This window comes from Bos javanicus, chromosome 23 (genome assembly GCF_032452875.1).
Source record: "Bos javanicus breed banteng chromosome 23, ARS-OSU_banteng_1.0, whole genome shotgun sequence".
Classification (NCBI taxonomy): Eukaryota; Metazoa; Chordata; class Mammalia; order Artiodactyla; family Bovidae; genus Bos; species Bos javanicus.
Genome location: NC_083890.1, coordinates 43,817,453 through 43,843,624, shown reverse-complemented (window position 1 = coordinate 43,843,624; position 26,172 = coordinate 43,817,453). Strand labels below are relative to the sequence as shown.

The 26,172-nt window shown below is 44.6% G+C and overlaps 1 protein-coding gene across 11 annotated transcripts in view; it reads left to right on the top strand.

Annotated features, from left to right (window-relative positions):
- The window catches only part of PHACTR1 (phosphatase and actin regulator 1), a 525,946-nt gene that overhangs the window by 326,474 nt on the left and 173,300 nt on the right, over positions 1–26,172 (top strand). For all 11 annotated transcript variants that reach the window (XM_061398847.1, XM_061398845.1, XM_061398849.1 and 8 more), the window contains one exon: positions 3,773–3,937. In XM_061398847.1, the coding sequence (XP_061254831.1) occupies positions 3,773–3,937 (165 nt within the window). The remainder of the gene's footprint in view (positions 1–3,772; positions 3,938–26,172) is intronic.

Below are 26,172 nucleotides of genomic sequence, written 5' to 3'. Positions count from 1 at the left end.
GCATGGCAACCCACTCCAGTATTCTTGCCTGGAGAATCCCATGGACAAGAAGCCTGGTGGGCTACAGTCCAGGGGGTTGCAAAGAGTCGGATATGATAGAAGCGACTTAGCACACTCAAGAGGGTACCAACTCAAGCAGCTGGTAGCCTTTAAAGAGAATAATTTCCAAAATCAGTATTGCTCCAGAGGCTGTTTACTTGCTCTATTTGGCTTCTAGTTCCTCATTGCAGTTTTTTTTGTTTGTTTTTTTTTTTAAACCAGTCTGCTCAGCCTCTCTGTAGCCCAGACTTACTTAAAGTCTCTTCCATCTTTATCTTTGTCTCTTCAGTCCCCAGTAATCCACTTTATCCATTGCTGCCAGATTCATCTTCCTGAGGCTCACATCTGATCCGTGCCATTTGTGATCACAGACCTCGGTTCAGATGTTCATAACTCAGAGTAAAGTCTTTGATGACTGATTTCTGTAAGTACTTTTGATCCTACCTCTCCTCCCTAAGAACCCTGTTTCACAAACTTCTCAATCTCTTCCCAGCATCTTCAGTCTATTGCTCTCCGCTGGTGCTTGCTGCTCAGCCTAGTAATGTGATCCTGTCTTCCCATCCCTTCCTGACAAACTTTCTTCAGTAATTCTCCGTGAGCTTAAGAAATAAAATCCAACCCCCTAAAGAAAAAAAAAAAAAAAAGACTTCATTATTTGGTTTCAAAGCCCTTGCCCTTGAGCAACCATCCTTTTCTGCTTCTTTCCTTTCTAGTCAGAGTTCATTAAAACATGTAAAGTCTTCATTATCTCCCTGGTCGTGGGAAGCGAAAACTTCGTTCTTGCTCTCTTGTCCTCCGCCATGTGCATCTAGAAGATTACCGTGGTGTGCTGATTCTCTCTCTGCTGGATCACGTCTTTTCTCCGTGCCCCTTCTGTCACTGCCCTCCAGATGTGTCTGGTGGGCTCCTTTGTTACGCTCCACCACCTGTCTGTTCACACTCCAGTTCAAGATGCCGTTGGCTGTCACTATAATATTTCTCGGAAACAAATCTGATTGTGTCCTGGTCGTATGTCTTCTCAATCAGGCTATTTAAGGCTGAGTCCCTCCCCAGCCTAGACACTCTTGATGTCATTTACTTGTCGTACTTACCTTTTCTTTTCTCCCTCAAGCGGCTGTCTCCCAGCATGCAGTGCGGTTTACTTGGTTTTGCTGTGCGTTGCCTGCTCTCCACCCTACCCCCAATGTAAGCTCCGTCAGTTGGTATTTTTATCTTCTGTTAACTGACATAGCCCAAGTGTCTGGTACGCAATGAGCATTCCGAAAGTATTCCTTGAACGTAATAACATCAATTCCCATTTTCAGATTCCCGTCCGTCTCCCTCTGCAAATAGGATGAAACCCAAACACCCAGTTTTCCAAAGGCTTGCAGAGTCTGGCTCTGGACCTACGCCCGCCTCTCAGCACTGACTCCCCGTCTCACCCAGCGTAGCTGACTCCGCTGGTTCCCTGGGTTTCTTACAGCTCCCAGGCAATGCCGTATTCTTTCAGCCCGCTCTGTTCCTTTTGGGTCTCTTTCTCCTTCCAGAGATCCACTTCTCTTCTTCCCCATGTAGGGAGAACGGTTCCTTCTCTAAAATCCAGCCCCAAATGGCACACCCTGGGGTCTTCTCCAGTGACGAAGAAGAGTCCGCCCCTCTGTCCTCTTTGCCTCTGTTGAATTTGGCAGTTCCCTCTGACAGAGGAATTTTCCACACTGATGCCACTGTCTCCTCCTCTAGACTCTGCCCAACCATGTCCAGTTCTTCGGTGTATCTGTTCCAGGAAAGATCAGTGTCTGGCTCACTATTAAGTGGTCACATAAGACAGTGATGGAAGAGAGGGGTCCCCATGCACTGAACCCTGTAATCAAAGGGTTAAGTGCTTTCGCCATGCAATGTGTTCAAGTTGTTGAGTGCTCACCACCGTCCCCCAAACTGATGGCCCCACAGTGTTCCCTGATTCCATGAATGGAGGGGGCCATTCCACTGACGTGATCCATGGGGCATCAGGAATGATCTGCCTCCTCCCCCTCAACCACCCAGTCAGTCCTGGGTCCTGTTGACTTGGCTTCCCAGATGTCTCTAAAATTCATCTACTTCCTTTCAGTCTTGCCCACAGCCTTTACCAACCTGCCATCATCTGTCACTGTCGCACACTGCCTAGCACATGGTTGAGGTCCCATATATAGGTCTGTTTTTATTTAAATTGGAGGATAATTTCTTTACAGTATTGTATTGGTTTCTGCCATACATCAACATGAATCACCCATAGGCATACATATGTCCCCTTTGAGCTCCCTGTATCATATGGCCAATTCCCACTGGGTATCTGCTTCACACATGGCAGTGTGTATGTTTCAGTGCTGTTCTTTTTCTTTCTGTTGAATAGTTGAATCTCCTGAGTTCAATCCATACTGGATGACAGCAGGTAAAACATCAGGCTGTAAGACCGAGCTTCAGAGATCAGCCTGTGGTGCGAAGTCCAGGAGTTTTTCTGAAGGATTATGTTAGAGGCTCAGCAGAGTGGTTCTGTGTTGGCCTCAGCTCTAGATGTAACTGGACTTTCTGGAAAGGCAGGTCCCTCCCTCCTGCCTTGATTTTGCCAATAAGGTTACCTTCTCTTTACCTCCCTGAGATCTATGGATGCTCAAGTACACTGGAAAAGTTTTGTCCCAAGTGGTAAAAGGAGTCAGAGAGATTGTGGCCCTTAAGAAAGGGTCCCCGAGGCATTATGAGTTTGAAGGTCTTCATGTCCTCAAATGTCAAGTTGTTGGGATGAGTCTGCTGCTGCTGCTAAGGCGCTTCAGTCGTGTCCGACTCTGTGCAACCCCATAGACAGCAGCCCACCAGGCTCCGCCGTCCCTGGGATTCTCCAGGCAAGAACACTGGAGTGGGTTGCCATTTCCTTCTCCAAGCATGAAAAGTGAAAAGTGAAAGTGAAGTCGCTCAGTCATGTCCGACTCTATGCGACCCCATAGACAGCAGCCCACCAGGCTCCTCTGTCCATGGGATTTTCCAGGCAAGAGTACTGGAGTGGGTTGCCATTGCCTTCTCCGTGGGATGAGTCTAGATGGTACCTAATGTCACTCTCCACTCTCAGTTTCTAAGAATTTTTTATTAAAGCAAAGTACCAGGAACAAAAAGACCTAGAGGAATTAAAGCAATTATAAGATCTACTGAAGTGTGATTCTGAAAACAGTCAATTGGATTTTAAGGTGGAGCCACTCATTCAGTAGAGTCTAGTGCTTCTGCCCGTCTGGGTGAAGCATCATCCTAGGAAAGAGCGTCGTGGGTGGTAGAACGTGCTGGCATTGGAATGGACGGTTGGTAAATGTTTTCTCCCTCTTTTCTCAGCAGACGGTGTTGTAGTGATAGCGTCTGCCAAGTCTTACTTGAGAAAGTGCTGCACCGGTAGTTACACTGACTGTCATCTGACTCTTCTCACGGCCTGTCCTCGCCTTGTTGGGAGTCTCTGTGTCAGGAGGGCTCTGCTCCTCCTCGTCCTCCTTCTCGAGCCTAGGTTAAGGTTGGCCAAATCCATTTTGGGTGCTCCAGATCCCCTAGGCTTTGGCTGACTGTCACCAGCCTTTAGAACATGTTGGTATGACTCCCATTCCAAAAGGCAAAAAGAGAAACGGAAGTTCGGTCACGTGGTTTCTGTTATCTGTAACCATGGAAAACGTTGGCCATCTGTGAGGCTCCCGTTTTAACACTTTTCTTTCTCCTTTTTCCATCTCCTCCTCGGGAAAACAAGCTGAGGAAGTGGAGAGGCTGGCGGCCATGCGTTCTGACTCCCTCGTCCCAGGTACCCACACCCCACCCATCCGGAGGAGAAGTAAGTTTGCCAACCTGGGGAGGATCTTCAAGCCTTGGAAATGGAGGAAGAAGAAAAGCGAAAAGTTCAAACACACGTCTGCAGGTAAGGTTATTTGTTTGCCTTGATTTTTCATTGGGCATCTGTTGACTTCAACTCGGTAGGTTTGTTAGTAGAATTTAATTACAGTTGGCTGCCTGAACCAAAGGGAAAAAAATCAAGCCTTGGAATTGCTCTCGTGTGGAATAATTCTTCAGTGTGATTGAAAATGGCTTTTAGATCCTATGTGTTTTCACGAGTCTCGGGCTTTTTGTTGGTGCTTTTCGGTTTATACAACCACCACTTTGATTTGATCTATAAATATCTGAACTTAGCACTCCACCTTGCCCATACTTGAATGCTTTCATTCCAGCGTTGACAATCCATTTCTTATTTTTTATCCTTATTTTCCCTCCTCTGGTTAAAAATCGACACAGAGCAGAAAGTAAGTTGTATATGGTTGTTGGCAGATAGGAATAGGTATTTTTTTTTTTTATGGAGGAAAAATCTTGAATAAGTGAAGCATCATTGTAAAATGACAAAGGTAACTCTCTAGTTCATAGCCTAGTCGACAGCAAGGGAATCTGGGTACACTCAGCATGGCTGGGGTCTGACGAGCCCTGACTCTGGAGTCAGATGACCTAGCTTCAAGTTCAGCTCTGAAACTTGTTAGTTGCGTGACCTTGGTTGATTGAACCTTGCACCCCAGTTTTCTCATTTGTGAGATGGGGTGAGAATGGTACCTTACGTGACTATGTATTAGTAGGATGTTCCTGGTGGCACTTTATGTGCATTTTTTTTTTAATAGGTAAGAGTATTACACAGAGAAATGCCTAGGGAAAGAAATGCTAAGAGTTCTGGTTTCACTGTGTTGGGTTTGAGATGAGATGATGGAGGAACCATGCAGATTCATTCTCTTTGTTTCATTCTGATTTTGATAACATAAGTACACAGGTCATCTAGGGCCACTCTGGGGCTTTTAGTTCCTTCTTACCCCATGTCCTGTTCTCCCTCCTCAGAATCATCACCTTCTCTCTTTCTTGGTCCTCTTCCCGCTGTGGCTCACTCCCAAAGTGTGAAATAGGCAATCTGCTTCTCGTACCTTGTCTACAGATCTGAGAATTTTCATGCTGGTTGCTTTGAGGAATGAAAGAGAAAGAGATAGGAAAGTTGCCAAGTCTTGAAATCTGTACCAGTGTTCATGTAGCCATCCCCAGTTGCTGCTTGTTTCTGAGATGGACGCCTCCATGTCCTGTTGCCATCACTTGTTCATTCCTGAGATTAGAATGAATCTGTGAATTGCATGAATCTCTAAATTGTCACCCCGCTGACAGTCTCTTCACCTGAATGCGTTCTCCCTGGCTTTTTCTCCATTATACAGGCTTATTAAGGTATCATAAAGCGTGTAGGTCATTTACATATCTCTAAACACTTCTGAGAGGTTTTCATGCAAGCAAAACTCTAAAGGGATGACTCTCCTATATCCCCCCAGAGTGAAACAGAAAAGGACACTTAGAGCATTGCCTGGAGAACAGAAATATAAATGAAATATATTCTCAGGCAAAGTGAGAGGTCAGATGTGAACAGGAAAGAAACAGGGAATGTTCTGGAAGCACTGGAAAAAAATAAGATTCCACAGATTCCTTTGCGGTCCTCCTGACTGTGCTATGAAAACAGCTTATAATGAAACAATCCTATATAATACATTTAAATAATGGCCATGTATCAGCACGAACTCCTGAATGATGCTGTAGCGGATGCATTTCCTCTGGACAGTCACGAGCTTGGCTTGGTCCATTTGGCAAGACCGTGGGGCGAAGCTCCGATGCTTCTTGTGCAAAAAGGCACCTGAACCGTTGTGCTGACTTCTTTAAGGTATCAGAGAACCTGTCCTTTGATGGATGCAAATCCAGTGGCATCAGACTACTCATGAACCATTAAAGTCTGAAAATTTTTTCATTTAAAACTTTAGAGAGAATTAAGACCTGAGATAGGCAAAATTGCAACTTTAATCTTTCTTAGTATTAACTCATCTTAGCAAGTTGTTATGAACTCAGTGGCCAAACTGATTCATTTGGCAGATGAATGTAATATTTCCATGTGTTTTACTTATTTTTTAAAAATATATTTATTTTATTGTTTGGCTGTGCCGAGTTTTGGTCATGGCACGGGGGACCTTCTGTCTTCACTGCAGTGTGTGGGGTCTTAGTTGTGGCCTGTGAGATCTAGTTCCCTGGCCAGGGATCGACCCCCGCCCCCCTGAATTGGGAGCGTGGCGTCTTAGCCACTGGACTACCAATGAAGTCCCTGTGTGGCTTTATTTTAAAGGCCAGTCAGCTCCTGAATTAGAGAAAATGGAAGCTAGGCTGTGGGCTGTCTGTAAACCATGATAAATGGATGGGTTATATGCTATAACCAGCTAATCTGGTTTTTAGTTTAAGTCAGTGGTGTGCACTGTAGTATATTTTGTTCTTAACTGGATTCAGAAATATTTTTCCTGATTTTTGTAAATAAGGAGAGACTTCCTGTGCTAGTTCTTAACTTCACAGAGAAAAAAATGACAACTGAAGGATGTTTAACATGATAAATTGTGTGTATGATCAAATAGTACTTTAAAGTACAGACTTTACTATGCGTGGCTAAGCGTCAAGTATACAAAAGAATTGACTGATTGTGGGAATGTTAATTGGTTGATCAATTTCAACCATTATGCAAATATTTGTTGTGTGTGTGTGTACATATGTGTATGTAATGTAATTTCATATGTAAAACAATTCCCACAATTTTAAATACACAGAATAAGCCCAGGTATTACATTTATATTATGTATTTGCATTTAAACTTGTGTGCTTTCTTGATTACACAAAAGGACATTAATACAATGTATACTTGGCCTATTGTTATTTCCACGGTGAGTTACATTTCTAATTTGCCAGAATTAGCTATACTGTAGTTTCCCTGTAACTCAAGTTACAGAATGCATGTGTCTGTGTATACAGCATTTTCAAAGGTGCATCCAGAAATCTGGCTTTGTAAGCCGTATTAGCAATAAGAGAACCACATTGGAAAATGATGAGCTCAACATTTTCCTCAGTCTTGGCATCAACAATTACATGAGTTTATCAAAGACCTATCTCCACGTTCCATGCTGCTCAAACGTCTTTGTATTCCAAGCTGAAGGCTGGTGTCCTTAAAAGGTCTTCAGCACTGAACTTTGGATGGTGGGGAAAGCCCAACAGGACAGGGAGCTTCTCTCAGAAGCATCCGGCGTTACACGAGGGTAGGAATAAAACAGGAATGGATAGAACACCACATCACAGGTCCTCATGGAGATGATCCTGACACGCCCTTCGGCCTGCCCTCAGGTGCCCTGCCCAGGTCCTGTGATGCACTCAGCCCAACAGGTCCAGCTTCTGTAGAATCAGCAACAGGTGTCCAGCACACACCCCACACCTGCCCCAGGGACAGAGACAGGTGACAGCATCCTGTCCGAAATCGAGAGGGCCTCCCCCAGAGTAGTCAACCACAGCCATCTTCTCCAGATCCCTTGAAAATGAGGACTGTATTTATAGAAAAGCAGAACTGGCAGGAATAAACTGTGAAGATACCACCAAATTACGGTTTTGTTTCCTCTTGACAGAAAATCATAAGCTGCAGGAGTTGGCCCTGGAAATCTACCATGTGCCAAAATTCCCTTTGTGCTTCTAAAGCTTTCCTGCATCCCTAGGGCTTGAACAACAATAAAAAAAATAATACAAACCTTGTCCTGAGTGCCATCCACATACTGACACTGGCCGTGGGGTATGAGCATGAGCGGAAACCAGATCTTGTGGGTTTGGCATGCGTGGTGTCGTTGGAAGAGGCAGACAATCAAATTGCAAGAGTAAAGGTTACGGTTACGGTTAAGATCACACCTGTGATAGGACAGTGAAGGGAAGGTACTCAAAAGAATGGTGGAGAGGGGGAGCTTCAGGGAGCAAGGAGACTTTCCTGAGAAAGAGAAATGTGAGCTGGGATCTGAAGAAGTAAAAATTTATAAAATTAGCATTCCAGGTAGCAGAAATGACATGTGCAAAGGTCCTGTGGTGGACAGAGCAGGAGTGAGCAAGCTAGGAAAGCAAAAATCAGTGGCTAGAGAATGGAAAGCAAGGCTTATGGGATGGACTGAGGCTGGAATGGTTACCGGAGACCGGAGCCTCGCTGGTCCTGTATCCTGTAGGAAAAATTAGACAAGAGTGGGCGTGGCTGCAGGAAAACCAGTTAGGAGGTTGCTGTGCAGGTGCTGGTAGGTTGGACTAATATTTGGTGATAGAATAATGGGTGGATTTAGGAGATGTCATAAGAAACTAGTGACAGGAATTAGCAACAGATCAGTTGGCAGAAGAAGAGAGAAGTGTCACATCTGACACTCTAATGTTGATCTAGGGTATATGGCGTGGCCTTAAAAATGAGTCCTTTGGGAGAGTGACAGGTTTGGAGGAGCGGAGGCAGGGTGGGGAAGTGCAGGGGAAATGGTTCTAATTTTAGGTATCTGTTCGAGTCAACTTTGTGATACCCAGTGTTGGCATTGAATATACAGAAGGCAGAGGAGAGGTCTGCTCTGGATTTACTTTGGGATCACGTGTTGATTAGAGCGATGACCATATGTGAGCTTGGCAAGGGAGTGAGTAGGGAAAGGGAAGAAAACTGGGCTGAAGACTGTCTTGTAGACAGAGGAAGAATGTCATCACTAGTGACTGGACAGAGTGGCCTGAACCTGTGAAGGAGGAAGAAAGATGTAGGAGGAAAACCAGAAGGATGTGAAGACAGGAGCCAAGAGACAAGAAATGTTTCAAGGCATGGGGAATGATGACCTGTGTTCATTGCCATGAAGAAGTCAAGTGAAAGAGGTACAGAAAAATGCCCGTCGGCATCAGTGATTCTGGTGGTCTAGAGTTCACTGAAGTTAGTGAGAGGTGGATTCTTTGGGACTAGGTGCCAAATGAGTGTGGAGTGAGAATTTAGCAGGAAATAAGGGAGAATAAGTTCTCAAAATGTCTGGCTGTCAAGTGGAGAAGAGAGACAACACCAGAATGGATGGTGGAGGACACGAATGTGTCTTCAGGGGCTTGTACGTGTGCATTTTGCTTGGGAGGGACTGTGTGTGTGCCTTCTAATTTGTTGCTGGTGTTTTATGATGAAGGGGACAGAAGCAGGAGGAGCCAGTGTGAGGAATCCAGTAGAAAGAGTTAGAAAATATGAAACCAAAAGGGTAAGAGGGCTGAGATGACAGAGGTAGTTGGGATATAGAGCACCGATGGGAGAATTAGCATCTGCAAAGGGCTAAACAGCCTCCTCCAGTGAAGCAGGGAATCAGAGGGCCTGGTTTCCTGGTCAAGTAGGAAGTTGGAAGTGACCCTGAGTCTTCCTAGGTGATAGATAAAATCATCTCCTACCAGGGAGGAGATGAGGAAGATGTGCAGAGTTAGGCCCAATTCAGGTCGATGGTGATGAGTCTGCATGGCTGTCTGAGCACAGCTATGCATAAAGCAGATAGCTGGGTCTGTCCATGGCTGGAGTTTTGCCAGATGGATAAAAGGGCAAGATAGACAACGGGGATTATTTATGTCAGTTTCCTGCAGCTGCTGTAACAAATCACTGCAAGTTTGGAGGCTGAGAAGAGCAGAAAGTTCTTCTCTCATAATTCTGGAAGCCAGAAGTGCAATATCAAGGTGTTGGCAGGTTGATTCTTCCCAGAAGCTTTGAGGGAGAATTATCCCATGCCTCTCGTAGCTTCTGGTAGCTACTGGGCAACCCTAAGTGTTTCCTGGTTTGTAGCTGCCAGACTTGAATCTCAGTCTTCACATGGTCCTCATCCCACCTGATTTCTCTGTCTCCAATCTCAGTCTCCTTTCTCTTAGGAGGAGAGAGGAGACATTGCATGAAGAATCCATTCCATATCCAGGATTGTTGTTCAGTCGCTCAGTCATGTCCAACTCTTTGCGACCCCATGGACTGCAGCACACCAGGTTTCCCTGTCCTTCACTATCTCCTGGAGCTTGCTCAAACTCATGTCCGTTGAGTCAGTGATGCCATCCAGCCATCTTATTCTCTGTCATTCCCTTTTTCCTCCTGCCCTCAATCTTTCTCAGCATCAGAATCTTTTGCAATGAATCAGCTCTTCACATCAGGTGACCAAATTGTTGGATCTTCAGCATCAGTCCTTCCAATGAGTATTCAGGGTTGATTTCCTTTAGTATTGATTGGTTTGATCTCCTTACAGTCCAAGGGACTGTCAAGGGTCTTCTCCAACATCACAGTTCAAAAGCATCGACTGTAGCCACAAAATTAAAAGATGCTTGCTGCTTGGAAGAAAAGCTATGACAAACCTAGACAGCATATTAAAAAGCAGAGACATCACTTCATCAACAAAGGTTCACATAGTCAAAGCTGTGGTTTTTCCTGTAGTCGTGTATGGATATGAAAGTGTGACCATAAAAAGGCTGAGCGCGGAAGAACTGATGCTTTCGACTGTCCAAGACAGATGACTGCATCCAGAGATCCTTAACTTAGTTACGTGTGCAAAGACCATATTTCCCAGTAAGGTTCATTGATGAAGGTTAGGTCTTGAACATCTTTTGAGGGGATACAGTTCATTCCAATGTGCTCCTAGAATTTACATTGGATAGGAAAGGAGAGGTCCAGTGGGTTGAAAGGAATTTTAAAAAATCAATCTTGAAGACGCTGATGAGTGAAGGAAGCAAATTGTAGAAGGATGGACAGAGTGAGATACGTTGTAGTTTTTACAGCAGTATATGTGTCCTGAAAACAGTGAATGGGAATGGGAGGGATTCCTGATAACTTCAACAGAAACTGTAACATTTTATTTCTTTTAAACAATGAGGCAAAAAGGTCCAGTATTAATGTGTATCCTGGGTGGTGGGTTCATGAATGTTATTCTCTACAGTTTTCTGTATATTTGAAATTTCCATAATTTAAACAAAAGAAATAACTCTAATAAAAAGTGACTTTAAGTTCCAAAGAAGTCAAAGAATTTTAAGACGGTCAGTGGGATCGGTTGCCAGAAGCAAGCTGGCAGGACAGGAGCTCGTGGGTTCAGAACCGCGTTGTTGAACTTGCGATCTTCAAAGTTATGGAGACAAAATGCAGACCAAAGCTTTGGAAGTGGGTGGCTGAGGTGGAGGAATAGGTCAGGAAGTTATTTAGAATGTGAGAAATGATCCCGTCCCATACGTAGGGCAAATGCCCTATGTATCTCTCTTATCGCAAAATCTTGTGCTGATTTAATTTCCTATTTTCAATCAAGTAATGAAAGGAACTGTCCTTTGATTCTGCTGTTCAACTAATTGTTCATTGATATGTTCTTGGAAAGATTCTGTTTCTTTTATTCCAGTTGAGATGATTCAGCCCATAATAATTTCAGGCCAGTAAAGTACTGCAGTTTAATTCATAGAAAATCAAAGGTTGCTTTTTAAACATTTACTCCAGCTATTAACAAACCCTCATCTAGCACAGGTCAAGTTGTGTTGCAGCAAGGCAGCGACTTTCAAGCAGAAGTGATGGGCGGTCCGTCTGCCTGGCACACAGTTGGGAGCCTGAGCACCAACCCCTGGGTTTTGTTTGCTCTGTGAGTGCTAAGTCGTTCAGTCATGTCCAACTCTTCTGCAACCCCATGGACTGTAAGCCCGCCAGGCTCCTCTGTCCATGGGATTCTCCAGGCAAGAATACTGGAGTGGGTTGCCATTTCCTTCTTCAGGTAATCTTCCCAACCCAGGGATTGAACCCACGTCTCTTATGTCTCCTGGCAGACGGGTTTTTTTCACCCCTAGCGCTGCCTTACTTGGCTCCAGCCCCACCCAACTGCCAGCAGTGTTGAAGGGCCAGGCCTGAAATGTGTTGGGAGCTCCGTTCATATTAATAACAGGGTCCAAGAACAGTCTGCATGACTTGCCCAGTGTTTTTCTGTATAGCATGACATGAATACAACTGTGGGTAGGAGATGCTTAGGGACTCACGTGAGCACGGAGCTCCAGCCTTCTCATTAGGTCCCCAGACTGATTGCCCTTCAGCTGTAGATTTTGCTTATCTCACACCGCCCCTCCCCAGAGCAGGAGCCAACCCTGAACCCTGCCTTGTACCTACTTCAGCTACTTTCTAGTCGCCCCTTTCCCTCAGGGCCAGACTCTACTTCCTTTATTTCTTCCATCCATTCATGCAGAGTTACTGATATCTTTGGCAGCCATTAGCTTCAGGATTCCCTGGGTAGCCCATGTCTCTAGAATTGTTCTTCTTCAAATAAAACTGCTTAGTGAAAGTGAAAGTGAAGTCACTCAGTCGTGTCTGACTCTTTGCGACCCCGTGGACTGTAGCCTACCAGGCTCCTCTGTCCATGGGATTCTCCAGGCAAGAATACTGGAATGGGTTGCCATTTCCATCTCCAGGGGGGATCTTCCCGACCCAGGGATCGAACCCAGGTCTCCTGCATGCAGGCAGACGCTTTAACCTCTGAGCCACCAGGGAAGATAGTGAAGACAGTGTAAACTGGATTCTGCCTTTGGACCTGGTGTGTTGGCTTCCTGGCTCTGAAGGGAGAGTCTGTCACTGATATCCAGGACAGTTGGCCCCCCTGCTAGCCCCACCTTGCTGATTCCTGTCTATTAGGGATCCCTAGCATGCTGTGTGATTGAGGCAAAATGTTAGTTGCTCAGTCGTGTCTGATTCTTCTGCAACCCCATGGACTATAGCCTGCCAGGCTCCCCTGTCCATGAAATTCTCCAGGCAAGAATACTGAGTGGGTTGCCATTCCCTTCTCCAGGGGATCTTCCTGACCTAGGGATCGAAGCCCAGTCTCCTGAGTTGTAGGCAGATTCTTTACCATCTGAGTCTCCAGGGAAGACCTAGGTCACCTGCAATTCCTGGAAGAGAGAATGAAACCCTAAACTTTTCTTCCAGGCTTATCGTGACATCCTTTTCTGGCATAGAACTGAAAATCCCTTTCACAAGTGGAATCATTGCCTCAGATCCGGCACAAGACTGGCTGTGTTCACTACGAAGACCCTCTGGATCATCACTGGCACTCTTGAGCTGGAAGTTTTTTTCCTTCCCATTCAGGCGGAGAGCTGAAACTGATAGATTGACAACATCAGTTATCATGAATAGACACATGTGTGCTTGGAAGACAGCTGGTTTAGGACTTTGTGCCCTAACTTTAATGTTCTCTTGTAGCCACGCTTTCCCAGCTGACAAGGTAATGTTATCCGCCTGGCCAGAGGTCAGAATTTCAGACCTCTGTAAACCACAGCCAGTCTAGAAATAATAGCAGCTTGGCGTGTTGCACCGATGTATGTACCAAGCACTGCCACTGTGCCTAAAGAAGGCAGCAGTGACGACAGAAAAGCCCCCATCCCCCAAAGGTTATGGCCTGAAGGGAAAACCAAGTAATGAACTCAGTAGTTACAACAGAGCATTGGGTTGGCCAAAAAGTCCATTCCGGTTTTTGCATTAAATGGTGTGGGAAAATCCAAACGAACTTTTTGGTCAGCCCAGTGAAAGTGATGGGAGACACACAAGAGCTCCAGGAACTCAAAGGAGACAAAGCCAACTGCACTCTTAACTTACCAGGAAAGGTTTCCTAGAGAAAGGGGCATTTAACTAAGGGGTTAGGCAATGGGGGTGAGAGAATCTTCTCTCCCAGTGGAAGGAAGCCTGGAAAAGAGGACAGGAGAGATTGGCTGTCTACAGCTTGCAGAGAGGTGGTGGTTGGGAAAGGACTGTTGGCTGAGAGGTGTTCAGAGCATGTGAGAGATGAGGAAGAAGAGGTGGGCAAGGGTCTGCTCTTAGAGGTTCTCAGGAGAACATCGTGGAGTTCTCATTAGGCTTTTTCCTGATGCATTATCCTAAGGAAGCTGTCGGAAGACCTGCCTTTTTGAAAGCTCCTTTTCTATATGATGGGGAAAGTTTGCAGGGGTACCCAGTGCTGTTAATGTAGCTTCTTCTATATATTTGTGTTTGTAATGACAGAAGATTTGCTTGTGAGAGAATCAAGATACCTCATTGCTGTCACAACCAAAGGAATATGAAGTGTCTCTGGTTCTGGTAACAAGGAAAGTGGTTAGCAGGTGGTTGATTATACTGTGAGCAAGAAATGAAGATAACCAAGACAGTTGCTGGAGATATTTAGGAGACAGAATGAGCAGGACTTGATTACAGCTTGGATGTGAAGAGTAAGGGAAGAGTAAAGAGCATGCTCTGGTTTCTCTCTTGAGCAATGACATGCCAGTCAGATGGATGGAGGTACCACTTACTACATCGTGTTTATGGGGAAAATTGAGCATATATTTGGAGGCATGATGGAGGGATATTAAATATAGATGGAAGATACTGAATACAGAGGACTGGAATCAAGAGAGGTCTGGCTGGAAATGCTGATCTGCAAGTTGTGGGACCTGGATATTCGTTGAAGCCATGGAATGAAAAGTCCAAAGGAGAATGTCCCATGGGAAGCAAAGAGGGGCTTTCGGAGCCCCCTGAGGTCCCCTGACCTGTAAGTCAGGAACACAGACAGAGGAGTCTACGGAGAAGGTAGACGAGGCCCGCTAGAGTTAGGAGGAAAACCAGGAGGGGGTCGTTGGCTTCCTTGTCCAGATCTCAAGACAGGAGAGGGCTCCGGTCTGCCAGGACCTGACGAGATAGTCAGAACTGAAAAGTGCCTGTTGGGTTCAGTGACAACTCATCACTGGTGTCTTTGGGAAGAACAGTTTCAGAAAATCCATATGGCTTGGAGTTTAGAAAGCTTATGGTTAAGGTGTAAATGAGCACTGAGGAAGCAGACTTCTTTTAAGGAGTTTGGCTAGAAGGGAGAAGGAGAAATACAGAGTAATCACCAGAAGGGGTATGAGCTTAAGGGAAGCGTGTTTTGAGATTGATTGGATTGTGTCAAGATGCAGAGTTTGCCTTCATGTGGCTTTAGCATTCCAGGGGAAACAGAAACATCAGCGCAGTGACTGTGGAGGCAGATTAAGTGTGTCTCCACACATTTTTCAGTGATGACAAGTCTCCTGACGAGGAAAAACAAACATGCAAATAATCAGAGCACTATTGAGCATCTGATTTTAATAAGAAATCATCAAGTTGCGTAGCTCTCAGCACCTGGCTGGATCACAGTTCTCCTTGTATGACTGGAAAATTCAGTTTCTTCAACAACAACAACAAAAAAGGCTGAGCATGGACAGGTACAGAATCTTCTTTCCTGCGTACCCATCATGGCCCAGAGCAGGAACATCTAGGGGTCAGAAGGCAAAGTAGACTTAGTGGTCCTATTTTTAAAGGACAACTCTAGGAGGGACAGGCTAAAGGTTGTGAAAATCAGCCCCCACCTGGAGTGGAGACTGTATAGAAATCATTGTTTCCTGTTGAAGTGAACTTTATGCAGCGTGCTTTGCTTACATGTCAAGACTGTGAAGTCTTTGATGATGGCAGTCCTGCCTGCCTTTGCCCCTCTGACCCCCAGCATTAGGTAGAGCACCTGATATAATGGGTACCCAAGTGCAGTGGCTGGCCAACTGTATTGTTGAGGTCCGCTAATAGTCTGAAAGTGGAGAGGTGAGGGCAGCGACTGAAGCATAAGCCAGAAGGTCCCCGCCTTGGAAGGACTTCCATGATTGCTTTTCAGTTTATCAGAGTTCATAGGTCAGGTTATCTGGGCAGTACTGTTGCTTGGGTTATCTGTTGCTTGGAATGAAACACCCCAAAACTTAGCGGCTTAAAGCAATGAACTCAGTTGTATTACATCCTGTGACTGGGCTCAGCTGGATGGTTCTTCAGTCAGTCTGCCCTGGGGCCTCTCAGGTGTTTGCAGACAGATGGGACTGGAGGCTCCTGGGGCCTCCCTCCTTCTCTGGGTCCTCACAGAGCCATTCCATGAGGTCTCTTCCTGTGGTTTGTCCAGCAGGGTGATTCAGGGCCCCCAAGAATGCAAAAGTAAAAGCTGCCAGGCCAGTTAAGACTCTTGTCCAGAGTTGGCCCAGTATCCCTTTTGCAGGGTTCTGTTGCTTAAAAACAAGTCACCGGAGCAGCCCAGACTCTTTGTTGAAGCAAACCAAGCAAGAGTGTGAGTACCAGGAGCATGGTTCATGGGGTGCCGTTTTTGCAAGCCAGCAACCTCCATTGTCAAGGTGTAAGAAAACTGCGAGTGCTGCTTATTCCCTTCTTTCCATGTATGATGTGCTGTAACAGTTTTGTTGATAACAAGGGAAATTGTTATAATCTATTGGGTTTTCTGGGAATGTGAAATATGCACGACCCTTTCCATGCCATATTACTTTACTCTCACAACAGACCTGCATGGTGTTATTAGGCCCATTTGGCAGGTGGAGAAACTGATGATTAAAGCAGCTAAATATTTTTCAGTTAGAAATGGCAGGGTAAGAACTTAAGCCTGGCATCTTGTCACTTACGTTGCATTTTGGATCCATGAATATGGGAACTCATAATTTAGATGCTAAAACATACCATTCATTTGCACTAAAGTGATGTTACAGGATCCTTTCCTTTTCCTACTTATCTCTAGAAAGCTGAAATGTGAAGGAAGAGAATCTCATCAATAAACACGGACACTGGAAATCATGATTTCTTTCTTGAATGCCCTTAGAGGCAGGGGTTAACAACTTACCCATCTTTGCATCGCACAGTATCTAGCTCAGTGTCATGTACATGGCAGATGGTTTGTTTGTTTATTGACTAAGAAAGAATACAATGAACTGGCTCCAAGCAAATACCATTCAAAACCATCGCATTTCTGTTGGCCTGGAACATGGCATCTCTCTGCTATAGGGCACACAGAAACAAAAGATCCTGGATTAGGTGAGCAGTCGTTGACAGCCCGGCTTCTGGAGCAAGTGCTTGTTTGAGGGCTGGACATCGGCAGAACTGATTCTGAAAGGACACAAGCTTCACAGCATTTGTGATGAGGCGTCTGCCCGGCCACTGACTTGCAAGGTAATCGGAGTTCCCTGTGACGAGGCGGTGTGAACCAGTGGTTAAGGCACGGACCCTGCAGCCTCTCTGCTCAGGTGTCTCAGGAAAGTACTTTGTAGTCTCTGACCTCAGTTCCCTCAGCTAAAATAGGAATAAACCCAACACTTCATAAAGCTGTGAAGATTGAAAAAGGAGTTGTGGAAGCTCTTAGGATAATACTTTGAACATAGTTAAGTATTTTGTAAGTTTTATCTGCCATTATTTTTTTTTCCTAGAAGTTCTTTAGAAAGCAAAGAAACATCCAAGAGTAATGAAATAGTTATTTCATAGTTTCAGCTTTTGAACGGTGTATGTGTCAGACGACAGTTATGATGAGCTCCTCTTAGACGTGTGTGTGTGTGTGTGCGTGTTCAGTCGTGTCTGAACTCTGGTGACCCATGGATTGTAACCTGCCAGGCTCCTCTGTCCATGAGTTTTCCCAGGCAAGAATACTGGAGTGGATTGCCATTTCCTTCTCCAGGATATCTTCCCCACCTAGTGATCGAAGCCACATCTCTTTCATCTCCTGCGTTGGCAGGAGGATTCTTTACCGATGAACCACCAGGGAATGTTTATCTGGGTACTGGGTGTAAGAGTTTGCTTTCAGACACCTTGTACAGTTCCACACAGCTGAAGTTTACCCCGCGTTTTCCTAGGTGCCCACAGGTTAGTTCACTCAAGTATTTCCTCTTCTCTGTGAATTTACAATTAAGTGAACACACACAATGGCCCCCGAGGAAGGGCTTCATCCGGTTTCTCCTCTGCTACATCACAGGCAGAAATACTGATTATAATGAGGTACTCTTGGGGGAAAAAACAATGAAGGTGTAATCTCCTGAAAATCAGATCTCTGTGGCAAGTCCAGACGCTCAAAAGTAGACAAAGACATAGGAAGGAATACCGACCGTGTACTTTATTTTCCAAACCTGGACATCTTTGACAGTAAAATGAGATGTCATTACTACTTGAGCCAGGACAGCAAGCATGAAGTGGATCTGTGCCAGGCAAGGCAGGGAGCATAGTGACTGTGTGCAAAGCCACCTGGACAGAAGCTACAGGCCCTGAGACCGGTTCTGCCGTGCAAACACAGCAGACGTGCCAGTTAACTTGAAGGGAGAGTGGAAGGGGCCACTTGGACTGAAACTCTTAAGAACACGCACACGGCCCTCATCGTCTGCCGGTTCAGTTGGATTCATCGGTGGTCACGGAGTCTCTGCATCTTTGCAGAGTTCAGTGTCTGTCTGCAGCCCTCAACTGTGTCTCTTTTCTTTAGCACTTCTGCTGAATGTCTTGATTGGAAATTTTGTCCCAGGGCCAGTTTTTTCCACTAATTACGGATTCTCTCGTCCTTCAGCGCCTCTCCCCACAGTGCTTGACTGTGCCTGTCGTCAGCTCCTGGGTCAGCAGGGGCAAGGACGCTTTTCCCACCTCCAGCCCCTCCAGGCATCTCACGCTCTACTGCAGCCTCTCGCTGGACCAGACAGTGTGCTCCACTGGCCCTGAGCTCCTCCCGTCTGTGCTCAGAACATTCTTCTTTCTTTATTCCCCTTCCTCAGCTCTATTCCCTCCTCATCCTTTCCTCTGGAAGCTCTCATTTGTCCCCTCTGAAGCTCTGATGCCTCCTAAGTTCAGTTACCTTCTCAGACATTTGCTGGCTCCTTGGACTCACATCTCCATGGGCAGGTCCAGCCTCCACCCTGATGAAGCCAGCCCTCAGCCGGACCATCCCACTTTTATTCCCAAATAACTACATGGGCACCAGATGCCGCATTTCTGCCCTATCAGGCTTCCAGTCCAGAAGTACCTTGACTATGTGATGAATCACCATTCAGTTTGGGGACATTTGCATCCGGCCTGTATGTTAGTTCCTTATCTGTTCCCATTACAATGTGTGTCTCCTTTCTGCACGGTCGCTTTAATATATGCCTCATTTCATCATGCTTTGCTTTATTGTGTGTTGAGGATGATGCATTTTCTGCAGATTGAAGGTTTGTGGTAGCCCTGCATCGAGCAAGTCTTATTGGCGCCATTTTTCTGATAGCATTTGCTCATTTTGTATCTCTGTGTCACACTTTGCTCATTTGTGCAGTATTTCAAACTTTTTTTTATCTGTTATAGTGATCAAGAATCTTCGATGTTATGCTACAACTTGCTAAAGACTCAGATGATAGCGTTTTATTAGCAATAAAGTATCTTTAAGGTATGTAGGTTGTTTCCTAGACAGAATGGTATTGGACACTTAATAGACCACAATATAGTGTAAACATAACTTTTATATGCACTTGGAAACCAAAAAAATTCATGTGGCTTGCTTTATCATGATAGTCCCTTGATTGCGGTGGTGTGGAACCAAACCCACAATGTCTCTGAGGTCTGCTGTGTTTCCCTTCCTGCTGTGTTTCATCTTCTGTGTTTCCCCAGAAATCTTTAACCTTTTCCCCTTGGACTTTTATTCACTATGAACATGGTAATAATGTATTAGCACTAGCAATAACAGTGGTAGCAGAGGATAATTGAGTGCCCACTGCATGGCGAATACTCAACGAGCTGTGATATAGCTCTTACAGCCTCAGCAGTTCCTCCTAATATCTGTTTGAGCACTTACTGAGCAGTTACTGCTAATACCTGTTTTAAAGATAAAGATAATATGAGGCCTAGGGTCAGTGACTTCCCCTGGTCACTTGGCTGGTTAATGGTAAAGCCCCTAAAGGGTGTTGGAAAAGACTCTTGAGAGTCTCTTGGACTGCAAGGAGATCCAACCAGTCTACCCTAAAGGAAGTCAATCTTGAATATTCTTTGGAACGGGTGATGCTGAAGCTGAAACTCCAATCCTTTGGCCACCTGATGCGAAGACCTGACTAATTTGAAAAGACCCTGATGCTGGGAAAGATTGAAGGCGGGAGGAGAAGGGGATGACAGAGGATGAGATGGTTGGATGGCATCACCGACTCAATGGACATGAATTTGAGTAAGCTCCGAAGTTGGTGATGGACAGGGAGGCCTGGAGTGCTGCGATTCATGGGGTTGCAAAGAGTCAGACACGACTGAGCGACTGAACTGAACTGAAAGGGTTTGAATGAAAGTCCGTCTAATGCCGAAGTCATCTAGGCTTTCTTTGCTCAGAAATATCACTGTTACATGTGACTTGAAGCAGTCAAAAGAGTGAAAAGGTTGAGATGTACGTATATCTAGGTAGACGTGTTAAACACACTTGAATTCAGGAAGCAGGACCCATTAAGAAAACAAAATAATGTGAGAAAGAAGACGTGGTGATTTAGTGATTAATGCTGGCATTCCTAAGCAGAGAATGATACTTATATGATATATATTAACTTGTCTCAAAAGAACACGACTTCTTATGTGTTGGTTGATTTGTACTGGGGCTGGTTTTCCTTGTACAGTTAGAGGAAATAGAGGAATGACCTTCTGCAGTGGATCAATTATGATTTGGGGCTCGTTTGACTAAAACAAATTTCAAAGAACCTTAATGGGAAAATAGATGGGGAGCCCACACATGAATCGAATCGTTTCTGAAGATCAGTTTTAAAGGTCTTCCTTCTCTCTCTTAGCTCAGGGGTGAGTTGGGGTGGGGGCATTGCAAGACTATAACGTGTGTTAACTATTCATGAAATCCTGTGAATGAAAGGAAGCAGTGTGTTCCAAGAACCTTCCTTGAGTCTGACCTGGGGAAGGAGGCTGTGGGTGATAACCTCAGATGCCACAGAGGACTTCCCTGTCTAGTCCCAGTGAGTTATTAGTCAGCAGCGCTCTGAGAGGGCTTTGTGGGGTAGAAGTCAGGGAAGAGAGGCGATGATGTTCAGATGCAGATGTCGTTTCAGCATAGAAGAAGACTATTGTAACATTTCGTCTATTTTTGTCCTCCAGTTAGCCCAGTGTGAGCTTCTAAAGAGAATGAATATCCCTTCTGTGGTCGTAGCAGCCTTGCTGTGTCCTTGGAAAGGCTGCACTGTTCGTTGGTCTGGGGTTTATAGTGCCTGGCTTCTTGGGAGCCGTGAGAGGCTCCGCAATTGTAGGAAGCTGCCTGCTACCCCTGCACCTGGCTGTCAAGGGCGCCCGTGTAAAGGGTCTTTGAATGCTTCCCAGCCTCCAGGAAGGGCTTGTACAATGCAATAGTTTGAACAGCATGCTAATTACATTTCCAGGTGTTTCTGTGAAGATTCTATGAAGCGATTATGAACTGGCATTTTACAATATCATTTTACAATAATGTATTCCTAAATGGGGAAAAAAAATTATACAATTTCTCCACCATGGCACAAAACTCTTATTTCATGCATGGACAACTGGAAAGATTTATTAACAGAAAATTTGCCATTACGATGAGGATCCTTCTTGCCTGCTGCATGAATGACTAAAACTTCACTTGATAGATTTGGGTCAGGTCAGTATTTACAGAGGTGCTCATGATAACGGGCCTTCCTGATGGCCACATCCGTTGCTGGCTGTTCTGTAAAGACCAGTGGGCTCTTGTGTGTTGAATGCTAATGGAAGATATATAAATATCTCTAAAAAGAGTCGACTTATGGTATTATCACAAACTGTCTCCCCATGTAAGGAAATTAGTGTCATAATTTTGTGTCTAGATTCTAAATAAGCTTGAGAGTTTTTTTTTTAATAAAAATTTCCATTAAAGTTTGAAAATTGAAAATTCACCCTGTATCCTACATGCTTATCAGTTATGTTCATTTACATATGTATCTGCTCACATTCATTCAAAGTAACTTCACAAAGATGAAATCAAAATATAAATGTTACCGAACTCAATTTCATGTGCCCAACGCACAGTGAGGCCAGACAAACCGAAACATACGATTTTGGAGCACAGAAAGGTTTATTGCAGGGCCATTCAAGGAGAATGGGTGGCTCATGCCCCGCCAAACCTCACACTCTTTTAGGGTTTCAGCAAAGCATTTTTAAAGGCAAGGTGAGGGGGGGCTGTGGTTGGTTGTCCCAAACTTCTTGGTGTGGGAATCCTTTGTTCTTGCAGCTGTCCACATAGGTCCTGTAAACCTCCAACAGGACAAATGTTATTCTCTGTGCTGCAACTTTTTATCTCTATATGAATGGAAAAAAGTGTTATGTGTGTTTCAGGCAACATCCTTAAAGCAAAAAACAATAGAATGTGAAGGTTAAAGAAAAAAAATCTCATATGGAGTTAATTTTTATCCCACTCTCATTTTAATTTTTTAACTTAATGTCGGGTCATCGTAGAACTCTTGCTCATAGCTATGACGGCTTCCTGATGACTGTAAGGCATTTCCCTGAGTGTGTGCTGTTATAAATAACCCTGCCAGCGAAATCTGTTTGTGTAGCATTTCTGTATTTTCTACTTTTTTCTTTAGGGTAGAGAATTGGTTCTGGGGCTCAGTGTGTTGTGGGTAAATATTTTTTGTCTCTTGCATTCCAGAAAGGTTGTAATGTGGTGTGAAGGGTAATGACTTTGCCCTCAGCAGGGCTGGAATATAAGGATGTGTAGGGGTGTTAAGTTCTAAGTGTGGTCAGGGAGAAATCAGGCAGGGAAGAGTAGGCTAGGGTGTGTATCTAGGATATTCCAGCACGGGACAGTGTGTCCAGAGTGGCCCTTGGGTAAGCTGTTGGGATCTTTGGCCTCCGTTTGGACCAGTTTCTTTTATGGTTAATTTTACACTCCTGGTGTGAATGTTGCCCTGCACTCGTGTGTGGAGTGCATGCCTTGCATGTCTTCCCATCAGAATGATGGAACTTTGGTGAGAATCTAGGGAGAGCCGGCTGGAAGATATCTGGATATTACCAGTATAAACCTCAGAAACTGTGACAGACACATTATTTACAAATGGTCTCTGATAATGGGATTAATAAGAAAAAATAATGCTCCAGGAAATAGTTGGATGTTTTATAATAGTTCTTTATCTAAGGGGAATTGTATGAAAAGTGGAATTCCTTCAGCCAGTCACAGGAGTCTTTACCAAAGAAGATATCATACGGGTTTGGACCCACAAGTGGGTGGGTCTAGATCCACCCACTTTGGGTGTTACTAGATCCTCAATTTTTAGGCAAGAGGAGCAAGTACGTGAGAGAGGCGGCTTCTGAGGGACCAGAACACAGGCTCTTTTGTGTTATAATAGGGATTCCAGACTTTATCCTGTAGGCAATGGGTCACCATTAAAGGGTTTAATCAGGGTTTCAAACACAGTTTGTATTTTCAACTTAACAAACTAGGCAAAGGAAGTAACTCGCAAATCAAACAAGAGTATAAATGTCCCATAAATATAAAAGCATATCACTCTCACTCATAATTAAAGAAACACACATTGAAATGAGTGAGATACTACCATTTTTCACTTATAATTTTGGCAAAGAGAAGAAATTGAGAACCACACTGGGTCAGCTGGTGCGAGAGCAGAGTATGAAACAGACACTCCCATGCGCTGTGGGTGAAAGGATGAATCAGTGCAAGCTTTTAAGAGGACAGTTTGGCAACAGTAGCCAACGTTTTAAACATTCTTACCCTAGACCTTACAATGCATCATCCTACCAGATGGTGAAGCAAGGAAGAACACTCCAGACAGAAGATGCTACAGAGTTACAGATCTGAGGAGGGGCAGGCACAGGAGGAATTGTACTTTTTCAAGGGCTTAACCCACATGTATGCTTGCAGTAAGATGGATGTGTAAGGTTGTTTGTTACAGATTGTTTATAATATCAGAAAACCGGAAATAAGACAAAAGCCTGCAGTGGAGGGCTGGTTATATAAATCATGGTCTTTTTACAAAAAGTGCCAATGAGCCACACACACACACAAACACATCTCTGAAGAGATATGAAGGGAACCTTAGGATGTACAGCTAAGTACAGAAAGCCATGTGAGATGCAAACAAAAGGTGTATTATCTTATTCATGATTATTGTGTTTTTTCACTTCTACATTTTGTCTTGCATGCTCGCTAAGGTGTTTCATTGTGTCTGACTCTTTGCGACTCTGTGGACTGTAGGCCATCAGAGCCTCTGTCCATGGGATTTCCCATGCAAGAATACTGAAAGTGGGTTGCTATTTCCTCCTCCAGGGGATCTTCCGGATCCCAGAGATCAAACCTGTGTCTGTGTCTACTGTGTTGGCAGGCAGGTTCTTTACTACTAATGTCACCTGGGAAGCCCCTACATTTCATCTTGATTTTATTTTTAAGATTTAAAATTATACATATTTAAGGTGTACGACATTCGCATGTAACGAGGTGATTATTTCAATCAGGCTAGTTAACTTGTCTCACATAGTTACCATTTTTTTGTTTGTGTGATGAGAGTGCCAAAGATTTACTGTGAGCAAATTTTCAGTATTCAATACGGTATTGTTAAGGGATAGATTATATGTAGACAGGTTGGTTTCTGAATAAAAAATTTTTCTGCCAAAAATACGGAAGGAGCAGAAGTGTAATGGACTTTGGGGAATAGAACTGGATCTTGTGGCTAGATGAAGGAGGCGAGCTTGGCATTTCGTCATATTCCTTTTTTTGCATTTGATTGATTGCCACAGGTATGTGTTACTTTTACAGAGAATAATTACAAAGGATATATTCCTACCAAATTCCTACCAAATCCTACATTGACAGGTGGATTCTTCTATCACCGAGCCCCTGGGAACCCATAGATACCATTGATTGTTACCAAATTGAAATTCTTTTTGTTCAGTCCCTATAAACAGTTTTATTTGTTAAGAGATTGAAGTCATTTCTGGCCTCTGTTCCAACAAGTGCCTCTTTTTCAGATGCAGAATTTGTTCAGCCTTCATCTGCCACACTGAGACCACCGCATAAGGTGGGAAGCCCCTCCTTCCTCTTTATCAAGCCTGGTTTTGCTCTCTGAAAGGGAAATCCACAGACTTATCCCCTCCAGACATGCTGCGAGTCCCCAGCAACAGATGGGCTAGGACACATTCACATCTGTCTTCTGTCATCTCAAGCTGCAGGCTCCCAGCCTCAGCTTCCTGGCTGCCCCATAGCTTTATAAACTCAAGGTCGTATGCCAAAGGGTCTTTCCTCTCTCTGACTGCCTACTTCAAGCTTGGAAAACAAAATACTGTAAGTTAAGCTAGGTCCAGGGCCAGCGAGATAAGAAAAATAAATCTTAAGAGTTTCACTCTTCAAAATTGTGTCACGGAAATCACAGAAGTATCTGACCAGGTGTAGCTTCTTAGCAATAGAGTATTTAAGAAAACAAGGATGGGGTCATTTTTCTTTTTTGACTGTCCAGGCTCAGGCCTCCCTGATAGCTCAGTTGGTAAAGAATCCGCCTGCAATGCAGGAGACCCTGGTTCGATTCCTGGGTCAGGAAGATCTGCTGGAGAAGGGGTAGGCTACCCACTCCAGTATTCTTGGGCTTCCCTTGTGGCTCAGCTGGTAAGCAATCTGCCTGCAATGTGGGAGATCTGGGTTTGATCCCTGGATTGGGAAGATCCCCTGGAGAAGTGAAAGGCTACCCCCTCTAGTATTCTGGCCTGGAGAATTCCATAGACTGTATAGTCCATGGGGTCACAAAGAGTCGGACATGACTGAGTGACTTTCACTTTCACTCAATGGCTCACGGTGCCCCATCATTGTATAGCTAAGGTTTCTCCTGAAAAATTCCTTTGTTCAACAAATACGTACCTAAGATCTCCTAAATGCCAGGCATAGAAAATTGAGAGTTAAGTAAGACAAAAATCTGCCCACGCTGAACATACCCTGTGGAAGAAAGAGAATTGGCAACCAGTAATTCCAAGGCTGCCAGATTAGTGATCATGAGATATACACAGTGTTTGGAAGCACAAAAGAAGTAGTTCCTTGACTCTTAATTTAGTTCCAGTTGAGAATTACTGCTTGGGGAAATGACCAGAAGTTTCCATTGGGAAATACTTGGGTGATTTCAGCCCTTTACCTCTGTGTGCACGTATGCGGCACACACTTACGTAACATCTAAAAATGTAAGCACTGACAGCTACACGAGAAGAGTATGATGGAGAACAGCCCACTGGGATGTTCACTCTTCAAGGCGCCCAGCATCTGGTCTTGTGTTTGTTTTGTGCGCATTTATTTTGTACTTACTGTGAAGTGCTGACTTGGACAGAAAGATGGAAAAATCTGGTTCCTACCCCTAGAGACTCAGGCCTCGCCCCACTGGTACAGGAGGAGAAATTATAATTGAACACAGAGGAGCCAAGAAGACAGAGAGGTTCTTCAAGGACTTTGGAACTGGCGTGGAAGTTCTGTAAGAGAGAAGAGATTTTCCAGATACAGGAAGAAATGCTGCAAAGTT